General features: G+C 36.8%; 4 protein-coding genes and 1 long non-coding RNA gene across 6 annotated transcripts; 4 read left to right on the forward strand and 1 right to left on the reverse strand.

The window, feature by feature from the left end:
* Positions 1-2931: 2931 nt before the first annotated feature.
* On the reverse strand, positions 2932-3651 carry LOC145589176 (uncharacterized). Its single transcript, XM_081645726.1, has one exon. The coding sequence runs from the start codon at positions 3649-3651 to the stop codon at positions 2932-2934; it is 720 nt and encodes a 239-aa protein (XP_081501852.1).
* A 2519-nt stretch (positions 3652-6170) lies between these two features.
* On the forward strand, positions 6171-7468 carry LOC145588264 (uncharacterized). The gene is made up of 5 exons (XR_014101567.1): positions 6171-6368; positions 6458-6520; positions 6597-6643; positions 6956-7005; positions 7098-7468. It is a non-coding gene; the product is annotated as an uncharacterized LOC145588264 (long non-coding RNA).
* Positions 7469-7565: 97 nt separating this feature from the next.
* LOC145588265 (uncharacterized) lies at positions 7566-11403 on the forward strand. 2 transcript variants are annotated; one of them, XM_081644909.1, is made up of 8 exons: positions 7566-7685; positions 7780-7849; positions 7933-8069; positions 9744-10010; positions 10107-10208; positions 10749-10811; positions 10914-10963; positions 11065-11403. In XM_081644909.1, exons 1-4 carry the CDS (start codon positions 7644-7646, stop codon positions 9972-9974), a joined length of 480 nt encoding a protein of 159 aa, XP_081501035.1. In that variant the 5' UTR covers positions 7566-7643; the 3' UTR covers positions 9975-10010; positions 10107-10208; positions 10749-10811; positions 10914-10963; positions 11065-11403. The 2 variants fall into 2 exon arrangements, with proteins under 2 accessions (XP_081501035.1, XP_081501034.1); XM_081644908.1 differs by having other exon boundaries at positions 9744-9970.
* LOC145589177 (uncharacterized) lies at positions 10908-16396 on the forward strand. The gene is made up of 4 exons (XM_081645727.1): positions 10908-10963; positions 11065-11194; positions 14963-15871; positions 15986-16396. The coding sequence occupies exons 1-4, from the start codon at positions 10908-10910 to the stop codon at positions 16214-16216; spliced, it is 1326 nt and encodes a 441-aa protein (XP_081501853.1). The 3' UTR covers positions 16217-16396.
* Positions 16397-22966: 6570 nt separating this feature from the next.
* LOC145588266 (uncharacterized) lies at positions 22967-25673 on the forward strand. The gene is made up of 3 exons (XM_081644910.1): positions 22967-23390; positions 25059-25256; positions 25411-25673. Exons 1-3 carry the CDS (start codon positions 23072-23074, stop codon positions 25512-25514), a joined length of 621 nt encoding a protein of 206 aa, XP_081501036.1. The 5' UTR covers positions 22967-23071; the 3' UTR covers positions 25515-25673.
* Positions 25674-25903: the final 230 nt, after the last annotated feature.

The following is a 25903-nucleotide window of genomic DNA, read 5'->3' on the forward strand; positions in this document are numbered from 1 at the left end:
AGAACTTCCCTACCCGGTTGTGACAAAAAATTCCCTTTCCACCCTTCAATTTCTTCCAAATCCGATCCTGAATGTTATGGAACACCTGCTTCTTGGAACTACCAATATACATTGGCAAACCAAGATATTTATCATGTCCTTCGACAGCCTTAAAATATAACTTCATCTGAAGCGTATTCTTCCGTTCTTGCTCAATGTTTCGGCTAAAAGACACCTCTGACTTGTCCATATTCAGTTTCTGACCCGAAGCCACCTCGTAAGTAGAAAGGATTCCCAACACATTCTCTACCTCCTCCTCAGTTGCCCCTACAAAAAGAAGACTGTCATCAGCGAAAAAAAGATGAGAAATAGGGCTAAAATGTCTGCCAATTTTAATCCCATGGATAGCTTTCCTCCTTTTCTACATCCCTAAGCAAAGCCGACAAACCTTCAGCACACATGATAAAGAGAAACGGAGAGAGCGGATCACCCTACCGGAGCCCCCGACTAGGTTTAAAATTCCTAGACGGTTGCCCATTCACCAAAACCTCAAACTCTGCAGAGCTAACACATTTCATAACCAGATTCACAAAACTATCCGGCAAGCCCAATTTAAACATCATTTTCTGCAGAAAAACCCATTCCACTCTATCATCATAGGCCTTACTCATATCAAGTTTAAGACCTAAGAAGCCCTTCTTTCCTGTTTTCTTTTTCCTGAGATAGTGAAACCATTCATATGCAACCAGCACATTATCTGTAATCAAGCGCCCTGGAACAAAACCACTCTGCCACTCATGTATAATGAACGAGAGTACTAGTTTTAACCTGTTAGCTAGCACTTTGGTGACAATTTTATACAACGCATTACATAAACTAATAGGTCTAAAATCAACAGGAGACTCACATTCTTTCTTTTTTGGGATTAAAACAATATGAGTCTGATTAATAGAACCTATGTCACCATTATTGTTCAAAATATCCAACACTTTCTCAACCACATCCACACCTACAACATCCCAGAATTTCTGAAAAAAGATTGCAGACATACCATCGGGCCCAGGGGCCTTTGTCGGATGCATTTGAAATACAGCGGTGCGCACCTCTTCCGCCTTGAACGGGGCAGCCAAGTTGCTACATTGCTGATCAGTGACCATCTTTTCCATTTTCTCAATAACAGGTTCCGGCTCAACAAGACTATTCTCGGCAAAGAGTTCCTCAAAATATTTTACGAAAACCTCCGTAATTTGCTCCTCATCTTCGAACTCTGAGCCAGCCGCATCTTTTATTTTTTTATGTTGTTACGAGCAGCTCTTTGTGTGAAAAAAGTCGTATTTTTATCACCGTGTTTGAGCCAATCTTGCCTGATACGCTGCTTCCAGTACATCTCCTCCCTTCTTTCGAGTTCATCCATCCGGTCATCAATGGCCCGCATTTGGGCTAAAACCTCCTCCGTTTGAGTTTCCTTCATAAGAAGTTCCATTTGCCCTTTGCAAGCTTGAAGCTCTTTTACAAAATCCCCGAATTTATTTCTGCTCCACGCACTAAGACTAGATGAAGTGAAGGCAATTTTTGAGCATAGCTCACCACCCCTTTCCCAAGCATCGGACACAATACTAGCACAATTCTCATCCCGTAACCACATTTCTTCAAAACGATACATTTTTTTCTTTTTTTTTTCTTGGGCATATTCAGAGCATCCTTAATACACAAAAGGATTGGTAAGTGATCCGACTTCTTTTTGGTGAGGTGACTTCTTTTTGGTGAGGTGAGTAACAAAGGAGCCCGTGAATCTATCCCTCCAAGCCCGATTAGCCAAAAAGCGATCAAGACGTTCGTGTATGTTTTCATCACCTCCTCTATTATTTGACCACGTGAAGTCGTGACCAATATAGCCAAGATCCTCCAACTGACAATAGTCCACGGCCTCCCTAAGAATGTCAGCTTCCTCGGTGCAAAAGTCACGACCACCCATCTTCTCTGACGATTGCAGCATTAGGTTGAGATCTCCACCACATAACCACGGACTACCATGGTTGTCACGCAAGCTCTTTAGTAGCAGCCCTGTTCTGAATTTATTCTCGTCCTCAGGGAACCCATAAATCCCAGAAAATCGCCAATCACCCTGCTGGTTCGAGGTAATGTCCACATCAATATGGTTTTGGGAATAAGACTTCACTACAACATTCAGAGTATTTTTCCACATTAAAGCCAGCCCCCCCTCCTTTTCCTCCGTTCTCCTTCACAATCTACCACCAAAGCACTATCAAACTTCGTTTTTTGTTTTATTTTTTCAAACTCGAAAGCTTTTAAACGTGTCTCCAAAAGAAACACCATTTGGGGACATTCAAGGAACAATATTCGTTTCAAAGCATTGATTGTAGGGATGCCCCCCAATCCCCTGCAATTCCAAGAAATAATGTAGCTCATCGCTCACCGAGAGCCCATTGTGTGGGGCTCGCCACTTTCTCGTTAGGGGTTCCTACAACTCTTCTCTTATTAATGTCCACACTACCATCAGTCCTGCTAGTTATTTCACCACTGCCCTTCTCTAGCTCCTTCCTTTTTTCACCAGAAATATTAACCTCCCCCTTCATACTGTGATCCGAATCCCTCACAATACGTTTCCAACTTTTTTTTATGGCTCACTCCCCTTATATTTGTATCCTCCTTTATTACCAACACCTCACTACTCCCTCCTGCCTTCTCACTACTAGTAACAGTAAAAATCTCACCATCTCCCTCAATTTGTTGTGATTCCCCTCCCTCTCTGCCACTCAATCCTACCCTACTAGTTTATTCACGACCTCTTCAACATGGAAAACTTCAGCAACCTTCTTCTTTACAGGTGGTTTCGGTTTAGTGATGAACAACGACTTCGCACAGCTCCCCGACCCCCTCTCCCTACTTTGTCCTCCTACACCCCCACACTATACTTCCAGGGAGACGCTTTCATCCAATTGCCAAAAGGAAGAACATGGTCTTCAATCTCCTTATGCTCCTTAAATTACAATCTTTTAGACCATGTCCCATCATTCCACAGAAAAAACAAAAAAGGGGTGGTTTTTCATATTTTACCTCGAAAGCTTCTTCAATTCCACCCCTTAGCTTCAGCGTCACCTGCTTGAACAACGGCCTACGCACGTCCACCATCACACGAATTCTGATAGACTTGTCAATACCGACTTGAGCAGTCGCATCAAGCTTTACAAAAGTACCCAATTTATTTCCAATTTTTTCAACACTGGCTAGATTTAATCTCCCATTCAAAGGGAGATTGTAAACTCTTACCCACATAGGCAGGTGGAAGAGTTCAATGTCAGATGGCTTTATCGAGTCAATAGTGTCCCCAAGAATTAAGGCATGTCTGTCAAAGTGCCATGGTTTCTCATCCAAGACACGTCGCTTCCTCCAATGGTAGAATTGAAACAGGAAGCGGTTTTTACCAATGTTCGAAATATCCAGACCATGTTTAGGCTGCCAGACCCCCTTTATTGTAGCAATGAAAGCGTTAACATTTATATTGCGATTAGTCCATAGATTACCTAATAGGGCAAGTTCAATTCGAGCATCCTCATCATCTTCCCCCGTATCATCCCAATCAATAGCATCATCGTGTTCTTTCGTGGCCAGAACATCCTTATTGCCATCGTCCCCTGACGTTTTCTCCATCAGCGATAGGGTTTGTTTAGGGTCAACCATGATTACAGTAACAGAGCAAATAACACACAGAGTAAGAACAAGAACGAAATTTGCGAAGGAAAAAGCAGAAAACTCGATTAAAAATCGAGAAAAACCTCGAAACAGAGGAAAACCTAGCCAGAGAGCTAGAACAGAAACCCTCCCAAGGCTCGACCTAGAGGGAACTCAACCTTTTGTTTTCTCTTATGGTGACATAATGTCGATAATACATTAATTATTACGGCTATCTTTATTTGTTTTACTGTTACTGTAATACTGTAACTAGCTCACTAAATTTCTTAAACACCTTTTACTTCCTATAAATCTTAGGCATAAAATTCGTATAATATAGAATAATAAAAATATCATAGTTCATATACTAGAATAAAAATATTTGATCTTATTTAATATTTTTGACAACAAAATATAAATTATTGATCTGATACAATTTTTGTCTAAAACATTTTTGAAAATATTTTCCTTAAGTATTCACTTTACCAAATTTAGCATATATACACGATACAAGCCTCAAACTAGACGTGATGGATAGGTTATAATTAGGTAACTAATAATATGCTTTTGACTAGGAAATGTACACTAAATAAAACATATACACTATATTTTACAATAGTAGGTTTTGTGTGTGGCTGGCCACACGGTGTGGCCAATTAACATATAAGTAACCTCTAATCAAGTAACCTCTACTGATGACCTAGTAACTCCAGACCGACCTAGTAACCCCTGACCAAGTAACCCCTCTGACCTACCTAGTAACCCCTCCGACCTAGTAACCCCTGACCAAATAATCCCTCCGACCTACCAAGTAACCCCTCTAGCCTACCTAGTAATCCTTCCGACCTATCTAGTAACCCCTCCGACCTAGTAACCCCTGACCAAGTAACCCCTGTGACCTAGTAACCAATGACCAAGTAACCCCTCCGACCTACCTAGTAACCCCTGACCAAGTAACCCCTCCGACCTACCTAGTAACCCGGCCCCTCCGACCTAGTAACCCCTGACCTCTTAACCTCTCCGATTTAGTAACCCCTCCAACCTACCTAGTAACCCCTCTGACCTGCCTATATGTAGGAGCGGGTGCTCCTATATGCAGACCCGACTTTTTGGGCGGATTTTACAATGTAACTTTGAGGTGAATACATACGCCCCATGGTTTCAGTTTTCTGCATCTTCTTCCCGGGAGAAGATCACCTTCTTTCCCTTTAGCTTCCTTAGGCTCTTTTCTCTTACTTAACTCTCTAAAACTCTTATCAATTAGCTTAGTTTCTCTCAAACTCTATCATTGTAATAGTAAGTTGAAGTTTGTATTCTCACTTTCAATATTTTCTCAATCTTAAAGCTTCATTAGTAATCTCTTTCCTCTATCTCTGACTCTTTAATTTCTGTTTTTTATTTACTTTTAATTATAGATTTCTCTCTTAATCTTGGTTATTTGTTGTTGCATGTTCAATTAATTTAGATTTATCACTCCACTCAACTTGTTAGATTGATGCTAGTATTGAAACTTGTAGTTATGTTGTTTTTCACCATGTTTAGTGAGTAGTTAATTAGCTAGGGGTTGGGTGAAGACCCAACCAAGCCATGGGTTGATTAGTTAGTGAGTACCCGATACTGATGTGAATCGAGTCCCCTTTCTTATAACTATCTTTATTGCTTTATTTAGGTACTCTCTTGGTTTTACCTTACTCTTAAAGTGGGGGTTTTACAAGTGAGTTTTTTTAATAATGTTTTTGTTAGTAGTATTTATGGGGCCTTGGGTTTCCAAAGTTGTGTTAACTACTACTAACAAAAACATTATTAAAAAACTCACTTGTAAAACCCCCACTTTAAGAGTAAGGTAAAACCAAGAGAGTCCTAAGTAAAGCAATAAAGATAGTTATAAAAAAGGGGACTAGATTCACATCAGATACGTCCCCGGTACGAGAAACGCCAAGAGGTTGGCGTATTCGTGCAGCATTGGTTTCAAATGAAGTATAATCCAAGACCCATTTTGCTCAACGGAGAGGAAGAGGCGTTTCCTTCAAAAACTTAGGTTGACAGTGGAATCAGTGGCGAGAGGTTGACGGTGAAACCGTGGAATTGATGGCGTTAGATTTCCGAGTGGTGGAATTAGTTGGTATGATGAGAAGGGGGTTGACGGGTGGTGGAATTAGTTATAAAGGGGTTAATGGGTGGTTGAAATGGTGGTGGTGGAATGACTAGTGGTGGTGTGGTGAAGAAAGTGAAGTTGGATGTTTGAGTATTTGTGGAGAAGATGACATGTGAAGGGAGAAAAGAGAATGTTAGTTGGAAAAGTTGAGGTTAAAACAGACATTTTACAACACAAATATAAATTAAAATAGAAACGTGTCAACTAAAAAAAACTTCCTAAAAAACGGAGGTAGTATTATAGATTGCGCGACCGTAGATTGCAGAAATTGCGACCGTTTACATACGTTTTTGTGGCTGTGCTACCGTACATAGGTTTTATTGTTAAAAAGAAAAAAGAAAAAAGAAAAAAGAAAAAATGGTTACAGCCGGTCTGTACCAGAACCGGTCGTAGATTTTTGAAAAAAGAATTTAAACAAAACGAAACTGAGTTTCAACAAAGAAGGGGAAAGAGGGCAACAACGAAGAAGGCGAAAACAGCGCTAACCCAAGCAACTCCTCCCACCGACGCGGCGTCCTCCGGCCGGCAACGCTCCTCGTCGGTAAGTGTTCTGAATATATATATATTTTTAATTTCGTTAATTTGTGCGAAAAACCCTAATTTTGGGTCGCAAATCAACCCCTTTCGCAGGACCACCGTCGCCGGATATCCTCACTGCCCGTCCCTCCTCCTTTTTCCGTCGCCGCCACCCAGGTAAGCCGTCTGATTTTTTTTTTTTTTAAATTTCTTTAGGTTCTCCAAAAACCCTAACTTACACCACCGTATTCAGGACCTACCTCCGTCGCCACCTCTGCTTTCCCGATCATCTCCGGCACTGTCAGTTTTCTCTCCTTGTTTAACTGCTTTCTATAATTGTGCAATTTGATTCATATTTTTGTTGTCACAGTTGCTAATTAAGGTTTAATCAATCTTATGGTAAATGGTTTGATTTGATTGTAATTATGGGTTCGTTTTTATGATCGAAGGAAAACCAAACAGAATACTCTTCAATAATATTAAGCTACCAACCTAACTATAGAACTAAAGTAATTAATGCAATTTTATTATAATAATTCAATTTTATATTTTCATGTATTATTATATTGAAAATATATTGTTATAATAATATGTGTTTTTGCATGTCCTTAGTGTTTGGACTTTGGAGTTTACTACTGTGAGTTATGACGGAACAAGAGAAGGTCAGTGTGCTTATTTTTCTTGTCCCTTGGGAGTTAATTTCTGCATGCATAATTAAGTGATTTTTTTTCTCTTTTTCTTTTTGAATATGAAGGTGGTAACTGATATCAGTGATATGGATAACTTTGACTTATTCAATAATAGTAAGGAATGGAACAGATTTTACAAGAGGAAAAAAAAATCATCTGCTGTAGAATGGTATTTATCGTGGGATGAATTGAGCCCCGATATTATGCCTAATCTCGAAATTCTACAATCACCTAATATACTTGTTCCGGCTTGTGGCAATTCAAGATTAAGTGAGCAACTTTATTCGAGTGGCTTCCATAATATTACTAGCGTGGATTATTCGAGTGAATTGATCAAGACAATGAAGAATCAACACAGAGAAAAAGTTGGAATGCAATGGCTAACAAAGGATGTTCTAGCCCCACTTCAGGTTCGATCAATTATTTAGTACGAAGAGCATTATATTATGATTACTTTTTATGCTGAACTAACCTATAATTTTGAATTACTTGAGACAATGATTTTTTTTTTTGTTTTGTTATTTTCAGGATCACCTATTCTCATTCCAAGGTCGTATGATGTAATTTTGGACAAAGGGTGCTTTGACTGCCTTTGTTTATGGGCTCATCACATGAATAAGGGTGACAAGTGTCTTGATCAATATCTTCACAATGTTAGTTATTATATATTTATTTCAAGTTTATGTTATAAAATATCTAATTTCATTATTTTTATTGACTAAATTTTTTTTTCTTTGATCTATATAGGTGAAAGATCTATTAGGGTTCAGAGGCAAATTTATTATCCTAACAAAATTATATTGGGATAATACACTGGGTATTGAATATAAATTTTATTTATTTATTTCCAAACTTTATAAATAATTTTGCTTTTAATATATTCTCCTGTTTTTTAATCAGCTTTTTTGTACCATCGATTTTGGTTGGGGTGGAAATTGACTTTGCAAAGGGTATTTCCGCAAAAAGATGATGATGAAATGGCGGTGATGTTTGTTATCGAGAAGTGTACCAATGGACTTATATATAACATCATTCAGGTACGTGTACATTAGAGAAATAATAATTTTATTTTGGGATTATTTCCTTAATAATAAATCTGTATGAGAATCTGTTTGAGATATGATAATATCTTTATGATTTGCTGAATTTTATTGCTATGAGATATATATATGTTTTAGGAATATTGTTTCTTATCTTAATTTATCTTAGGTGGTATAATTTATCTAAGAGATGAGAATTCAGCCTTAATTGAAGACGTTCAAGGATGGAAGTTAATCTGGAGGCTTCCTGTACCTCAGAGAATCAGATTTTTTGTTTAGTTGGCTGTTCAAGGAAGACTAATGACTAACAAATTAGATTCATTAGATCCTTAACTGATGACCCTCGTTGTAAGATGTGTGGTGCCAATGAAGAATCAGAAATTCACATCTTAAAAAACTGTCCTGCTGCTTGTATAGTTTCGCAGAAATTGGGTGGGAGTTCTGTTTTCAACTTGAGTAATAATCCTGTGATGGAATGGGTGCTGGAGAACATTGAAAGTGGTGATGTGTTGAGAGGTGAGGAATGGCCGAGAGTGTTTGCTGTTGTGTGTTGGTGGTTATGGAGGTGGCACAACGAAAGATGTTTCAATAATGAGCCAAGGATTCCAGTTGACCAAGTTAGCTTTATATTTGCTCGGGTTGGTCTAATTAAACAAGCTATGGAGAGGGGATATATGCTCTGCTCGATCAAGGAGGCAAAAGGAGAAGGGAACATGCTTATATTAGATGGGTGCAACCTGACATAGGGTGGGTTAAACTTAATACTGATGCGGCAAAAGGTGATCCTGGTGCAGCAGGAGCTGGGGGACTGATTCGTGGAAGCTCAGGGGAGTTTGAATATTTTGCTGTCAAATGTGGAGTATGCACATGTACTAAGGCCGAGTTAATGGCTGTTATGCGAGGCTTGCAGATTGCTTGGGAGGGAGGGCATCGAAAAGTTCACATATTGGTGGATTTTGGGTAATAGCTAGCATGTTAGTGGATGAAATTCCAACCAACTTTCCATACATTTATATGATTCGAAAGTGCAAGGCACTTATTGAGACAGGGACTGGGAAGTAGTAGTGTCTCACTGTTGGGCAGCCGATTGGCTTGAAAACTATGGGGTGACGGCGGAGCGAAACCTAATCATGTTTGAGGCGATCCCGAAGGATCTTCATGTAGTTTTATTGGAGGACTTGGGATGTGTTGCTCTTCCTCGTATGGTGCCGAGCAATAGGAATAACCTGATCGTGTTTTGCGATGGCTAGCTGGGGCTGCTTCTCAGCCTTAGTTTATTTTTTTTTTATTTATTTTTATTTTTTTTTTTACTTTGCTCTGCTTGTTTTTCTTTTGTTCTTTTGCTGGTGTGTTTGTTTCTTTTGTTTTGAGGTAAATGAATGGGGCTTTGCCCCTCTCCTTCACCCAAAAAAATAAAAAATCTTACCTGGTATAATACCTATGCATTGATGAATTATATAATAGACAAACCTTTTCACTTTGGCCTAAATAATTTCTTATCAGAATCTCAAATGATAATCTAATCATGGGTTCCACACATATGCAGTTTAACTAGAAGTCTACATGAGTAATTTGGCACCATTTTACTTGCTGACTTTTAAACTGACCTTTTATTAATAAGGCAGGTTATTATTTGCTAAGTCTGATATATTAATTAATTGACTTTTTCAGGATGATAAAAGTCATAAAACTCTATCCGCTGAGGTTGACCAGGAGAACAAATCAATTGACAACTATAGGAAGAGGGCCAAATCAAAAGAGGACTTTGAACTTTCTTTAAGAGGCAAAGGGGTCGAAAGTTGCTGTGAGGTTGATGATGGTGATTATCGAATAATTGTGTTAATAGATAGTAATAAGTTCCATGACCTTAAAAAGGTTGATGTTCTTTGGGTACCAGAGTAAGAATTAATGTTCAATTTATCGATCCAACATTTGAGTGTACGTGTGAGATTATTATTGTTCGAATTCTTGAATTTTTCCAATAAAATTAAGTTGCATAGTATATGATGCTCTATTGTATAATGATTTTTTCAGGATGATTTGGTGTTACATTCAGATGCGCTAACCAATTCCAAGTATTGGCAATTAGAGCATTTTTTTCCCACTGTGACTAGAGCATCTGCATTGTTGTTTATTGTAAGTAAATTAGTTTTTTATTTTGTTATTTTCTTCCTTTTTTTTTTTTTTTAATCCTTTTAGATTATATAACCCTATTGACATAAGTTATGTAAGACAGTTAGATCAAACTCACATAAGAGCTTTTTAATTAGCTTTAGATTAGAGCCTATACTTCCAAAAAAATTCCTTTTTCCTTATGAGGATAAGATTTTCACTATTCTTAATTGGTTGTTTCATTGTTGTATTTCCACCTATGCATGACTTTTATTTCTCCAAATCCAAGAATTTGAGCTTTTGTTACCAAATTTGTTTGCTACTATAGCTTCCCATTAGAAAAAAATAGTGTTAAATTAGAAATGGATTAGAGATTTTTTAACTTCAAGTTTTTTTCAACTTATCACATGATGGGTGATCATTATTGAATATGTTGCATTGTATATACAATGTAGAATATGATGCTCATAAATTGTGTAAATGTAATATATATGCTTGTATAGTATCCGACTTTTTGGTATATATACAAAATGTGTTTCTTGACTTAGTTTCTTGTAATTTTAGGTTCTGTCTCCCAAGTTACAATTACATTTGCAAAGTGACACGCAAATGGATAAAATTCGTTTGGTAATTAATAATCGAGCCATTACAATCTTTGATGATTTATTCTACTACGTATTATTATTAAATGTCGTCATCTCATTAATTATGAATGACGTGACTATGCAGGATTTGAAGCCACTGTTGGAAACTATTGATCCAAAAATTCAAGTAGGCTGGTATGTAACTAGAATTTAATTAGGTTGTAGCTAATGAAATATATGCAATTGACCATTTTTGTCACACTACACTGATATTATAATTTGTATTTTTTTTTAAGGCTCAAAATGTGGAATAAAGAACATCAAAAAAAACTGACGGATATTGGTTTCCTACCTACCCCTCCAAGTTCAAAGCCTACCCCTCAAAGTTCAAAGCCTACCCTTCGAAGTTCAAAGTCTTCCAAGAAGGTAAATGACTTCTTTGATTGCTACAATATGATACGAGTAAGTAATATATGGAATATAGTATGTATGTAAACACTGTACTGTACTATACATATGCTACCCATAAAATTAACTAAGATGTAGATAGTGAGTGTATCTGATTGATTTATGTTAGTTATTTCATTTACATATCTTTATGTAGTATTTCCATTCTAAATGAATTGATTCATGAGCAATATATATATATCTATATATGTTTCTTTACTTTAACTCCGCCAGTGGGTTTCCCGCTGCCAGTCCCAAGCCTGGATAAAGGAGGAGGGTTACGGTAGGCCAGTGACAGCCAGTATAAAACTTCGTCACATCCCATGACATGAGCCAAACAGATATTTTCGTGGGGGCGTTCCCTACTCAGCGACGCGCTGCACTTCCTAGACCCGGGTGTAGTGATAAGTATGCAAGGGTTGCTAGGTCGTCGCCCAGAAGCGACGCGCCACATTGCCCGAGTGTGGTGTCAAATGAGCAAGGGCGTGCCATTGGGGCGTTCCCTACTGAGCGACGCGCTGCACTTCCCAGACCCGGGTGCAGTGATAAGTATGTAAGGGTTGCTAGGTCGTCGCCCAGAAGCGACGCGCCATATTGCCCAATTGTGGTGTCAAATAATCAAGGACTTGGAGTTGGGATCAGGAGGGAGCGTGGGAGAAAAGAATTTAGTTTGCGGATTGGTTCTTGGAATGTGGGGTCTCTTACGGGAAAATCAGCAGAATTGGTAGAAGTAATGAAAAGACGACGCGTGAACATCATGTGCCTCCAAGAGACAAGATGGACAGGAGAAGGAGCTCGAGGCTTGGTTTTGGGGTATAAGGTATGGTATGTTGGGCAAGAAACGAGCCACAGAACAAGGAATGGTGGAGCTAGGAACGGAGTTGGTGTGGTTCTCGATGAGAGGTTGGCAAAAGAGGTGATCGAGGTCTATCGGAAGAACGATAGGTTGATAAGGCTGAAGTTGCTATGTGGCAAGGAGATTGTGAATGTTATCAGTGCTTATGCTCCCCAAGTGGGTTTAGATGCAGAAGAGAAACGACAATTTTGGGAGGACCTAGACGAGGTGGTGCAGGGTGTCCACCACTCAGAGAAGTTATATATTGGAGGGGATCTAAATGGGCACGTTGGGGCGAGCCGAGATGGCTATGAGAGTGTCCATGGAGGCTTTGGGTATGGGCAGAGGGACGCCGGTGGTGAAGCTATTATGGATTTTGCCCAATCATATGATTTAATTTTGGCTAATACTTGGTTTAAGAAGAGGGATTCACACTTGATAACTTTTCGGAATGGAGCAAATGCAACTCAAATAGACTTCCTGCTCACAAGGAGCATAGATAGACAAAGTTGCATAAACTGTAAGGTTATCCCAGGGGAGAGTGTGGTCACCCAACACCGGCTATTGGTAATGACTATTCGTCTGAAAGAGAAGGCGAAGAAAAAAGTTAGACAAGAAGAACCAAGGATAAGATGGTGGACCCTAAGGGATGCAAAAGCTAAGGTTTTTACAGAAAAGGTAATTGAAGAAGCGGATTGGGATGGAGAGGTGGATCCGGACATGACCTGGTTACGAATGAAGAACTGTTTCCTAAGAGTGGCCAAAGAGGTCTTAGGGGAAGTAAGGGGAAGAACTTCGGTACAGAGAGATACTTCGTGGTGGAATGAAGAGGTGAAAGCAGTAATTAAGCAAAAAAGGGAATGCTATCAAGCCTTAGGAAAATGTAGGAGTGATGAAACCTTTGCAGCGTATAAGGAGGCTAAGAGTAAGGCAAAGGCAGCTGTTCGCCAAGCAAAAGAAAAGGCATATCAGGAGGTTTATGAAAAGCTTGATTCCAAGGAGGGAGAAAGGATCATTTATAAGATGGCAAAGAGAAGACAAGAGGCAAGGAAGGATATTGGCATGGTGAAGTGTGTCAAAGATAAGAACCAAATGGTCCTAGTGCAAGAGGAGGGCATCAAGGACAGGTGGAAGGGGTACTTCGATGAATTATTTAATGGAAGTAATGGAGTTGTGATAGGAGATACCTCTATGAGTGATGAAGAAATCAACATGGAGTATGTGCGAAGGATTAGGAGAGTAGAGGTGGAGATTGCACTGAGGAAGATGAAACCTAAGAAGGCGGTTGGCCCTGATGGGGTACCGATAGAGGTGTGGAGGTGTTTGGGTAAGATTGGTATTGATTGGTTAACAAACCTTTTCAACAAGATATGGACGGCTACAAGGATCCCACAAGATTGGAGGAAGAGCACCTTGGTCCCGGTTTATAAAAACAAAGGAGACGCTCAAGATTGTTCTAACTATCGAGGAATTAAGCTTATGAGCCATACTATGAAGTTGTGGGAAAGGGTGATTGAACAAAGGTTGAGGGCATGCACAAGCATTTCAGATAACCAATTTGGTTTTATGCCTGGGAGATCTACTATGGAGGCAATCCATTTGATAAGACAAATGATGGAGTTTTATAGGGTAAAGAAGAAAGATCTTCATATGGTCTTTATTGATTTAGAGAAGGCATATGACAAGGTGCCAAGAGAGATACTTTGGTGGGCAATGTTGAAGAAAGGTATCCCACGAAGGTATGTAGACCTAGTTAAGGATATGTATCGGGATGTGTCAACAAATGTGAGGACATGCGGAGGGTTGACAAAAGATTTCCCTATTACAATCGGATTGCATCAAGGGTCTGCATTAAGCCCTTTTCTTTTTGCAACGGTTCTAGACGAATTAACTAGACCAATTCAAGATGAGGTTCCATGGTGTATGCTGTTCGCAGATGATATCGTTTTGGTGGATGAGACTAAGGATGGGGTTAATGTCAAGTTGGAGCAATGGAGGCAAAGGTTGGAATCTAGAGGGTTTAAGCTAAGTCGGAGTAAGACTGAATATTTGGTATGTCGTTTTGGCACTCAGAGGGGGACAAGCAATGAAGTGGTGAGTTTGGATGGAAAGGATTTGACCATGAGTGAATGTTTTAAGTACCTAGGGTCGATCATCCAGAAGAATGGTGACATTGATCAAGACGTGACCCACAGGATTAAGTCAGGGTGGCTTAAATGGAGAGCGGCCACGGGAGTGCTATGCGACCGCAGCATTCCCTTAAAGTTGAAGGGAAAATTCTACAGGACTGCCATAAGACCAGTGTTGCTCTATGGTACAGAATGTTGGGCTTCTAAGAAAGAGCATATTAAAAAGATGGAGGTTACGGAAATGCGCATGTTAAGGTGGATGTGTGGAAACACTTTAAGAGATAGAATCAGAAATGAGGTTATTCGCAAGAAAGTAGGTGTGGCGGGCATTGTAGATAAATTAAGGGAAAATCGTCTGCGTTGGTTTGGACATGTAAGACGGAGACCCGAGGGGGCACCGGTGCGAAGAGTGGAAGAGTGGGACCATGGAGGGATTAAACGAGGAAGAGGGAGACCAAAGATGACTTGGTTGGAAGGAGTGAGGAAGGATATGAAGTGCATGGATTTACGTGAGGATGAAGTTTTGGATCGTAAGGGATGGAGGAGAAAGATTTATGTTGATGACTACACGGAATAATCAAATTTGGTTCATGTTAGCCGACCCCACTTTTGGGATTAAGGCTTTGATTGATTGATTGATTGATTGATTGGTTTCTTTACTTTACTTGGTGTATGTAAGTTTGTTAATGTGGAGAGTTCGTTAATTCTCGATCTCCAGCTAATAAATTAATGTTTAATGATGGGTTATATATATACGATATATTTGTTTTCAATATTTTGTAGGGATCCAAAGAAAGTGGCACATCAAAGGGAAAAGAAAAGCTAGAAAAGGATGATAATTCTTTTGGGAAAGATTTGAATGAGGAGTCAATAGTAGTTGTTGGGAATTTGGATAAGGTGGATGAAGTGGTGGATAAGGTGTTGGATGAAGTGTTAGATGAGAAAGTGGACCTCATTGAACAAACATCTACAGGAGGAATGCCACTCCTACCGTTAGATTTTCCAATTTTTCATGATGGGGATGCAATTTCATATTATTCAAAACCGTTCACCTTAGCATCTTGGTTAAAGGATCATGAAAAGAAAGAAGATAGGTGTCTAGGTGTTTATCTTGGTTGGAAAGATATATTGCCTCAAGTCGATTGTCCTAATCTTTTGAAACGGGAATGCCTAAGAATTATGCAAAGTATAGTATTAGGGGTGCTTGACTATCATGAGAAATATGGTGCTCATGATGGTTTACATGATTGGACCAATATTTTGATAACACAAGTTGTTATCAATCATATTGGTTCCAAAATGGTTAGGTTTGAGACTACACTATCTTTTCGAGATAGAGTGACATTTGATGATTCCGTGATGATATTGAAAAAGCAAGGTGATATGCAGAATGTCTTGCTGATCATGGAGAAACTACTTGAAGGAGTAACCGAAAATTCTGAATTAAAATACTTAGGCGATCTTCTGTTTCATTATCCCTATGAAGAGGGGCACTTTTGGAAGACTTTGTTGCTTAAAAACTATCCAGCCTTTTGGGATGGCCTGGAAAGAGCTGAATTTTTGGTCACCTTGTATTTTCATTTGGTCTCCAATCCCAAGAGTAGCTACAGTCTCAAATGGTCCCTTGGATTAAGCAGGCAGTATCTACATGGTTGGATGTCACGAATTCCACCTGACACTATTTTTGAAAAGGTATCTATTAGATTACACTTTAGTACTAGGTGCTTGTTTTTTGTTTTTTGATTTTTTTTTGGGTACTATTAACCTTGTTAATGATCTATAGTTGTGTTTCAAAATTTTTAATAGATTTTGTGTGGAGATGATTTGGATGAGGACCAATGTCGGGTGAAAAAGTATACAGAAGGTGATATCACTGAAGTAGTACGATACATGAGGGCGACTGTGCACCACTTCCGGGAGAACGGAGGAGCTGATCTTGATTTGCGCTATATAGAAGCTGCACTGTCTCACTTATTCGAAAACTACATAATGGAGATTTATAGTAGTATGTGTCGAAGTAAAATGTTTTTATTGTGAGTGCATGAAAAGAGGCATACAATTGACTTCTATGTTTCTGGGCAGCAAGTTTATCTTTTGAGCAGCAAGTTTATCTTTTGAGCAGCAAGTTTCTAAACCTTGTAATATATCTCTCTGACTGCTGTACTTGGATGTTTGGCTATAGCCTAATATATATAAGTTCGTTTCCTTTGTGTAAAAAAAAAAGACTTCTATTATTCTGATATTACTAGTTGTGGACCTGCGCGCGGTTCCCCAAGTTATCGGTATTGTTTGTAAAATGATAGGTCATGATTATTTGTTTTGTTTGTTACAATTAAGAGACTATTTGATATAGTTTTTAGTTGTGGTCACAATTTGTATTGTTTGTTACAATACATAGAAGGTCACAATTTCTGACTTTAGAATTATGTGGGTTATTTGTATTAATGTATGACTTATAAGTAGAATGTCACAAAGTATTAACACAATATTACGTGAATGTTCTACTATGTGAAACTGATTGTAACAAGTAGGCTTAAGTAAATCAAGGCAGTAGTCATTTAACCTAAAAAAGTAGTTGGAAAGGTATATAGATTTTATTTTGACGAGAAAATCTTCATGAATGCTCTTTCTCTCATATTTCTCCTCTTTCTTATCTCATACTCATTCATATCTTTCTTGTTCAGCTCCAACCTTAGTGTTCCCTCTTCCTCCCTTGATTTGAATATTTAAGTAATCTTAATTAACTCCACCCCTCATTTATCCTACGGAGCATTTAATAAGCTGTTTTAAGTGTTCTTTTTTTTCATCTGAATTGTACTTTATCCTATTTAGTAATCTTTTCGTATCCTTTTATGAATTTGCAAAGTTATAACCAATTAGCTCCTTAAACAACCTAACATAAAATATTTTAATAATGTACTTTGTATATAACTAAATAGTAAATAATTTTAAAAACTCTTTGATAATTTGGTCCGCACATTAAACATCCTAGCTTTATTTTGAGTACTTTCTATTACGAGTACTATGTACTCTGTAATTGTTTGCAACCAAAAGTGTGCATGACTTTAGATTAGTTCTGGGCGCCGGCCGCCGGCGGGGGGCGGGGGAGGGGCGGCTGACTTGAGGGGTTAGCAGTGAGGGGCTGTTTTTTTTTTTAAAATAAACATAACGGAATCCGTTAAGTAGTAGTTAATTTTAACAAAGTGTGATTTGGGTGGTAGTAAAGTAAAAAAAAAAAAAATTAAATCGATAGTAAATGTGAAGCACGGTGTTTTTAGTGGTAGCAAATGTCAAAATTTCCAAACTTTAACTTTCATTTAGAAATCTCAGATGCCGCAACTTGTTCTTAAAGCAAATTATTCAGCACCTTATAAATACTACCATGTCTATATAAAGTCACAAACCACCCATCAAAATTGAGAATTGTCTATGAATAAAAATTGCAAATACAAAGCAACCATCAAAACTGAGAATTGGAGCAAAAATTATCTGAGTAAAGAGTGAATGCAGTGAACAATTCTTTATATATGGACCACACATGTTCTTAATAATCCCTATGGTAACTGCTTCTTTAAAAATACTTGGATCGTATGCTTCCTTCTTTTACAAGATGGGCGCGATCAAGAAAATTGTATACCTAAAATTACAGTATGGAATTTAATTACGTACAATAAGTGTGTAAGTAAAAAATAATAGTATAACAAATAGCATAACAAAGTCAATAGCTTCACTTTATATTTCTTCTTCTATCTGTGACGGACAATCAACACCCTTCTACTGAGATGCTGCAACAGAAGCATTGTCTTTATTTTGAACAGAAGTGTTAGCGCTGGTGCCTTATTCATTGCAGCTATGGTGGCAACGCAAATCAAAGTCATAGACACTACGTACAAAAATGTCAATTGGGACAACTTATTATTAAACTACGAGTAATAAATAATCAAATAAATAAAACCTTCTCTGTTGCTGACAAGGTGAGAAGGATAAGATAATTATTCACAAAAAAAAAATATGCCAAATAATCTTACAAATATTTCACGAACATAATTGGTTTAGATAAGTGGTTAATACAAATATTCTTACAAAGGAAACCCAAAAAAATGTATAACTATTCATATAATCGCAAATATCATCAACCCAAATTTGCTAATAAATTAGATTTTGTGTTATTATACATACTTCCCCTTAAACGAACGAATAAGACAAGTATTGTAAATTTACGATAGAGATCAAAATACAATACATAATAACACGAAATACAAACTAATTTGATGGATATTGTCAATAATCCTGTTCAATGGGTTGAGTCAATGGAGGGGTCCCTAGGGCTAGTAAAATTGGTAAATTGTGGGTCACATTAAAATTTAAGTGGGGCGGGTCAGGTCGAGACCATTCATTTTTGCCCCGACCTTTTTACTTTTGAAAAAAAGTACATCTATTTCTTTATTCTCCGTAAATAAACTAGTATATGACTCTTTGACTTTTTATATCCGTTATACCAAGTGTTAAACTATGGAGAGAAACAAAAAAAATTAGAGAAGAATCATAGAAATATGGTTTATAATAGATTGAAAAAAGAAAAACAAGTCGAACTGAGATTTAATTGGAGAATGAAAATAAAGTTGTTTGAATTTTGATATTACCCTCACATCTCAACATACTTTTTGCTAATGTGATTAGTATATAGGTTTACTAGATGAAGCCCATGCGATGCATTGTTTGTTTGAATTTTTTAAAATATTTTTTTATTTATTTATGTGCTAAATTTTGTTACATATTTAGATAAAATTCCTAATAAAGATAATATTTTATATTTAATTAGTTTAAACTTAAAAATCTCATTCGCCAATTTTGCTTACGTGGCATTTGAATTATTTAATTCTAAAAGAAAATAATAATCTCTTATTTGATTGGCTACAACTAAAATTTATAATTCTACATGGCGGCGATAAGAAAATTAAATCATACGTGGCTCTCTAAAAACTCAAGAAAAAACTTCCCTTTATATATACAAGCTAAGAGGTACACGTTACATGTGTACATTATAAAATTTTTATACACGTGTGCCTCTTAGCTTGTATAATTATAGATTTTGAGGATTGAAGCTAATAATTTTGAATAAATTTGTTTAGGGGAAAAAAAACTTGTCAAATATGAGATAACATGCATATCTTAGCAGATATGCTTGATGAGTTTTTTTTTTTTTTTTTTTTAAAAAAAAAAAGAATAACCGGTTGTTTAACGTGGAAGAGTAGTTATGATAGAGTTTTTTTTTTTTTTTTTTTTTTTTTTTTTTTTTTTTTGTGCGAAAAGTATAGAGCAGTTTTTTTTTTTTTTTTGAAACCAATGATAGAGTAGTTTTTTTTATTAAAATAAAATTTAATTTTTAATTTTTAAATTCGGAATAGGAGAGGTAATTTTGTAAATTGAGAAGGGCAATTTGGGGATAGTGAAATTTATCACCTAAGATGCCCCCTCTCTTTATACAAATTTTTCACTACACTCTAGGGTAGGCAGCTTCCCCTAAACCCCCTTGTAATTACGTTATCTTCTACATTTTTTTTTTTTTTTTTTGCTTTTTTTTTTTTTTACTTTCCTCCAGAACACCATATATACATTTTAAAGGATCTAATTTTTAATTTTCTCTCTCCTATTTTTCATTGATTTCATTTTATCTCTCCTCTTTTTTTTTTTGTTTTTCAATTTTCTCTCTCTTCTTCTATGGACATCTCAAGCTCAATTGCATTTGATGATTGTGAGTAATTCGTATTTTAAATGATAATCAATCAATTGATTTTGATAATGCTATGTTTTTCGATAGTGATTGCATGATTATAATATTTTGATTTCATAGTTTTGTTGTATTGATTTTAATTTTGATAATGCTCTGGTTTTAGTTTTGTTATTGTGGATATTAGTTGATTCATAGTTTTGGTTGTATTATTGTATTATTCTTCTAATTTGATTCTTATTTGTGTTATTGTTTTTATTTTGAAATTTTGATTATAATCTTATTATTTGATTGTTGCCTTTAATTTCCAGTTTTGTGCGTCTTATATGAACATCTATAGTTGTTATCATTTTGCTAACCGATTATTTTTACGGAGTATCAGTTTGGTGTGTCGTATAAAAATAAGCTTAGGGTTAAAAAAATTGATCACTTGTGTAATAGTAAATGTTCATTTATGTTTAATGTATGTTTTCTGTAGTAAACTATAGGTTTAATGTAGTTGTATTTGAATATATATGATGTACTCATGTACACGTGAATTTCAATGATTTTCATCTATTAAAGACGCTCATATATATTCATTAATATACTATTAATCGTATATTAAAGACGCTCATATATATTGTGAACCAATTTTCATATGAATATGAATAGTATAACAATTGAAATGATCAATACGGAAATGAACATATATTAATATATAAATGAACATATATTAGTGTATAAATGATCATCCATTAATATGCAAATGAACACCTATTAATAAATAATGAACATTTTTACATAATTCAATATGAAAATGAACATCTATTAATATATAAATGAACATGCATTGGTTTAAAAATGCTAATGAAAGATATCGATAAATGAACATGAAATATATACGTGAATAAATATTTACCATACATCCATATGAAAAATACATATATTGAAACTCAAAATTGAACCGAGCATGAAATATTTGAAGAGGATGACCAAAATATAAATATTTATCAAAATTCTAATAATCGTATATTAATACATGTGAAAATCATATACTTTTATGTGTTTGAACATACATTTGCCAAAATACAAATGAGCACTCATCAAAATAATTTTCCACGCCAAACTATGAAAAAGAATGAACATTAATACAATGACTATGTCTTAATATATAAATGAACAATTATATTAATCATCTATTAACATGTGAATGACTGTATAGTGTATACTAATATATAAATGAACATTTATCAAAATGAAAATGAACATTCATTAAAAAAAAAAAAAAAACAAAAAAACACTACGAACTAATTAAATTAGTTCTTACTTTTCTCCAGATTCTTTGATGTTCTTCTATGAAACTGTTTCCTTCGTACTGCCAAAAAAAAAAACTTCATACCCAAAAATCAAAATGTATTTGTTCAGCTTACTAATATTTAACAAAAATTAGTAAAAATTATTAAAATACAATAGTTAATACTCTTTTTCCATGTTTTCCTGTAACACAATTGCAACAAAAATTTATTAAAACTAGGGTTTATACTCTTTTTTGAACTAAATATGAACAAAATCACTTACTCCTTTGAATTTCAACCTTGATTTGTTGAATTCTGTAGTAATTGAAACAATTTTTTTGATAATTTGTCACAAATTCATAGAAATATTCAGATTTGAAAATGCAAAAAATGGGTGTAGAGCGAGAAAATGCAGAAAATGGGTGAGGAAAGAGAAAGTGAAATGAGAATGATGGTTTGAGTTTTTTTTTTGTATATATGGGGGGGGGGTGACAATACATTTATGCAGTGAAAGTTAGTATTTGGGGAAAGGGGGTGTAGGGTAAGATAGTGACTAGAGTCTAGCCATAAATAATTATTCTTTTACGGCTAATGATCTCTTTACTTCTTCTTATTTGGGCCATGAAGCAACTCCAAGTCCAGTTGGAATTCCGGATTGTTCTCTTCCGCCTATGGGTCTTAATGGTCCAAATTTCGAAGACCCGCTTGGAGATGGGCGGAGCAACTGGGCTCAGTCCATTAGTCCGGGTTCATCAGGTGTCAAACCTATGGCCTGTTTGCCTCCGACTTCACTTCCAGTAGTGGTTCCGCCGGTAGTGTCGTCATCTTCTCCAGGTCATGGCGGTGAAGAAAAAACGCTCAACTCCAAACCATCAGTCAGCACGTCTGATTGCGAAGGGCTTTGCCTGTCCTGCTAAGAGAGGCAGTTCCGCCATCGAGCCGTCGGCTCCTCCTTTCTCGACAACTCTGGCTTCTCCGAAACAAGATTGTTTCCCCTGTCTTCTCCCTTGCAAGAGGCGCAAGGGATCTCCAACTTCAGTATCTTCTGGTTCTTCTTCAATGGGGTCGGTGGCCTCCCCTAAAGAGCCACCCGGTTATCCATGAAGGTTTTGGCTTGGAATTGTAGGGGCTTAGGACAAGCGGACTCCCCTAAAATTCCTTATGTGCTCTATTTAGTCCGCTCATGTGGTGTAGATATCGGATTTCTTATGGAAACTATGCTTCCTGTTAGTAGCGTTGTTCAGAAACTAGCATCTTTACCTATTTTGGGTAGTTGTGGTATGGATGCGATTGGTCTTAGCGGAGGGTTGGTTGTCTTTTGGTTTGCTCCGGTTCGTTTGGAGCCTGTTTATATTTCCTCAAACGTTATTTTCTGTAGAGTGCTTCTGGGTAATGATATAAAATATGTAGTGTTTGTGTATGGTTCGCCGCATGTAGCTGATAGATTTGCGGTTTGGCAAACAATTTCTGATATCCTAGTTTCTATCCCTAATGCTTTGCTGATCGGTGATTTCAATCAGGTGGATTATGCGTCTGATAAAATTGGGGGTCGGGATTTAATCCCAGGGAGGTTGGATTTTCTTAACTGGCATCTAGAGTTGGACTTGGTTGTTATATCTTTTTCTGGGCCACGTTTTACTTGGACAAATAATAGACTGGATTCAGATCCTATCTTTGAGCGTCTGGATAAAGCTAGGAGAGTATAAACCCTCTACAGCTTGAAATTCAAAGGAGTAAGTGATTTTGTTCATATTTAGTTCAAAAAAGAGTATAAACCCTCTACAGATTGTTAGGAGAGGCCCCTTTCCCAAACATGATGGTTTTGGTAGTAGCAGCAAGGATATTCTCAAGAGCGCCTCTTTACAACCTGGGAAAGCGCAGGTCATGTCTACAGCTGCCGAATTAGCCGGCGAAGACAATACCTTCTTCACACATAAAAATTTTGATCCTTGGCGACTTCTCCTCCACTTGGGGGGCCCTTACTTCTGCTATCTTATCACTGCACAAAATATAAACTTGAAATGCCAAACGGTTGATTACTACACTCGTTTTGTAGGTATCATGATCTTTAAGAAGCCCCAAGGGGAAAATATCAATATTAATGAAAGCTGTCTTGTATCCTCGTTGATCTATAGAATCCACACCCCGTTCCGTAACTTTGCATATCGCATCCGCTCCTGCGTTCTTGGTGATGTCCCGGAATGTAAGTTTTGTCTTTTCTCCCTTTGTTGTCTTAAAAATTAATGTGGTCTGATTGGTGGATTGCATGAGGCAGAATAAGATTGCTTTCTTTAATATGTAGCTGCGATGGCTTTAGTTGTAGTCTGTAAAAAGTTGCCAGCTTATCTTTGAATTCATGTTATTATTTTTAAAATCTTAACTTACACTATCAGATTTTTAATGTCTTAAGGAGTAAGGACCTTAGTATGAGCCTTGGTTTCATGGACTTGAATACTTGAGCTTTGCTGGACTATGAAAGAACTTTTTGTAATTGAACAATACTTCAAATGGGTTTTTTTATGTTTGGGCTCACCAATTACTATAATGAGTTTGAGACGAGCAATGGCCCAATTTGACAAGCACGCTTTGAGCTAGAGGTTATCGAACTTGGCGAGTATAGATCACGTTGTGTTGAGCACAGTTCAACTACGAACTGCTCACTCAGCAAGAATCGGAAGCTCTCTGGTTACTCTGTCGGGTACATGCATTGATAGGCCTTTCAACATGATATCTTCTGATAGCTGTGCTATGAGGCATGATCTGCCTGTGCTGCTGTGCATTGCTATTATTATTGCTGTTCTGACTTCTGAGATGTCAAATTTGTTCAGTACTGCAGTCAATATGTATGGTTTTGCAATTGAATTGCTGATTTGTGTTCAGATTAAGATTTTTTAATTGCTATTGCATGAATTACATACACTATGGTTGGATAGCATTTATAGCAACGTGGAGGGAAAGGTAGGGGAAGGAAAGATGAATCTTTCCAACCCCTTCCCTTCCACCATGGGGTGTCAACTGTCAAGTAAGTGATTTTGAACTTCACCCTCTCTCTTTCTTTGACTGGCTTAAACCAAGGTAGTCTGTGACGAAATAAGTTTTAAAGGTATTTTTAGAAAAAGAGGGAAAAAAGGAAGATAAAAAGGATTTTTCCTCAACTACCCCTGAGGTTTGGCCTAATCCCCTATATACCCCGAATTTTAGGAATTGCCTTAGGTATCCATGAACTTTGACCAATTCCCTCATATGTCCTTACTCTAACAAAATAGCTAACGCTGTTGGTCTTTTTACCTCTCTTTCCTTCACTTGGCTCCCTCTTTCCTCTGTTTTACGTCTTGACATGAGTACATGGGGGATTCAGCCTAACCGGGTACCTTTGAAACATTTGTAGTGACAAAATCCATTTAAATATTTTTTATCTCAAGGGTAAGAAACTAAGAATCTCTTTGGATGCCTAATATCATTAAATTACCATGTTAAAAAGTCAGGGGCATTGAAGTAGTTTATAAATTGTAAATCGTTATTGTTTTTTCCCTTAAATTTGTTATTCCATCTGAACTTAAGCATGATTGTGTTACATAATAAGGTGATAATGGTGTTTATTGAATGAAATTATTTGTTATTGATTACTACATAGCTTGAGGCCCTCTCTCATTATTCTTGTTTACATTTGTGTTATTAGTTGCTGCTGAACAGTTTGTTTTCTCCTCTTTATATTCACTGTCCATGGTTTATATTAAACTTATACTTCTACTGAAGATTGGTGCATATATTAATCAATCAAAGATTGGTGCATATACAATTGTTAAATTTATAATTACAATCATGTTTGGCGGTCTTGAGTAAATCTTATCTGGCGTATCTTAAAATGCAGCCTGGAATAGAGTGGTGCCAAAACAAAAGCAGGAAAGCACCAGGAGGACTAAAAAGAATGAGCTCTTTCATATGGCTGCGACCCAGCATGGTAACCGTCTTCAGGTTGACAAGGATGTTTCAAAGGAATCTAAAACAGAGAACAATGTCCGTGTTGGTGATGTTGAGGAGGTTGGCAACCTTAAGAAGGTTTTGGCAGGTAGAGTACTAATATCGTGCATTCGTGCTGTCCTATTCTTTTGTCCTTAATTTTCAATTCCATTCGGTACAGTTGAAACGAACATGGCTTAACTCTCTACTTCGCAAGTTTTATTCTGAATGTGTTATTGATAGTAGTGTGTTTTTTGTTGCAGCTCAAGAGGAAGAACTCAGCAGGTTATATTCTGAACTGGCAAAGAAGGATACACTTTTGAAGACCTATGAGGTGGAGTTGGTTAAGAACAAACTTTCTATTTAGTAGAGAGATGGGCGCTTACAGTGGTATGAGATAAAAAAGCAGAAGTATTTAAAGTAATAAGTATTTATGTGTATCTTGTTTATTGTTAATAATGTTAAGCTTGGAAACACCGTGAACTTTCACTGTTATAACTATTGTGCTACTACTTTATTTTTTGTTCTTGATCTTGCCTTGACAACTGCATAGTAGTAGCAAAGAATATTTTCTTGCCAAAATCTTTTAAAAGAATATTTATATAATTTCCTTTTTTGGCATATTTTTGGGTAATCATGCCTTTTTGGTTTCAATGACTTAAACTATTAGCATTCTTTTATTAAGTAACCAATTGTTTAGGGTAAATACCCCATACGCGTGGTCCAATCCCGCGGCAACATGTGGCCCTGTCAGAA

This window comes from Chenopodium album, chromosome 17, assembly GCF_948465745.1.
Source record: "Chenopodium album chromosome 17, dcCheAlbu1.1, whole genome shotgun sequence".
Taxonomy (NCBI): domain Eukaryota; kingdom Viridiplantae; phylum Streptophyta; class Magnoliopsida; order Caryophyllales; family Amaranthaceae; genus Chenopodium; species Chenopodium album.

What these genes read in the sequence shown, in the direction of transcription:
- LOC145589176 (XM_081645726.1), bottom strand. Translation starts at nt 3,651, where the DNA reads ATGGAGAAAACGTCAGGGGACGATGGCAATAAGGATGTTCTGGCCACG.
- LOC145588266 (XM_081644910.1), top strand. Translation starts at nt 23,072, where the DNA reads ATGTCTACAGCTGCCGAATTAGCCGGCGAAGACAATACCTTCTTCACA. An exon ending in TCTTGGTGATGTCCCGGAAT is followed by an intron (nt 23,391 to 25,058) that starts GTAAGTTTTGTC and finishes CTTAAAATGCAG; the next exon opens with CCTGGAATAGAGTGGTGCCA. An exon ending in CCTTAAGAAGGTTTTGGCAG is followed by an intron (nt 25,257 to 25,410) that starts GTAGAGTACTAA and finishes TTTTTGTTGCAG; the next exon opens with CTCAAGAGGAAGAACTCAGC.
- LOC145588265 (XM_081644908.1), top strand. Translation starts at nt 7,644, where the DNA reads ATGAATAAGGGTGACAAGTGTCTTGATCAATATCTTCACAAT. An exon ending in TTGATCAATATCTTCACAAT is followed by an intron (nt 7,686 to 7,779) that starts GTTAGTTATTAT and finishes TGATCTATATAG; the next exon opens with GTGAAAGATCTATTAGGGTT. An exon ending in GATGTTCTTTGGGTACCAGA is followed by an intron (nt 9,971 to 10,106) that starts GTAAGAATTAAT and finishes TGATTTTTTCAG; the next exon opens with GATGATTTGGTGTTACATTC.
- LOC145589177 (XM_081645727.1), top strand. Translation starts at nt 10,908, where the DNA reads ATGCAGGATTTGAAGCCACTGTTGGAAACTATTGATCCAAAAATTCAA. An exon ending in CCAAAAATTCAAGTAGGCTG is followed by an intron (nt 10,964 to 11,064) that starts GTATGTAACTAG and finishes TTTTTTTTTAAG; the next exon opens with GCTCAAAATGTGGAATAAAG. An exon ending in GTTCAAAGTCTTCCAAGAAG is followed by an intron (nt 11,195 to 14,962) that starts GTAAATGACTTC and finishes AATATTTTGTAG; the next exon opens with GGATCCAAAGAAAGTGGCAC.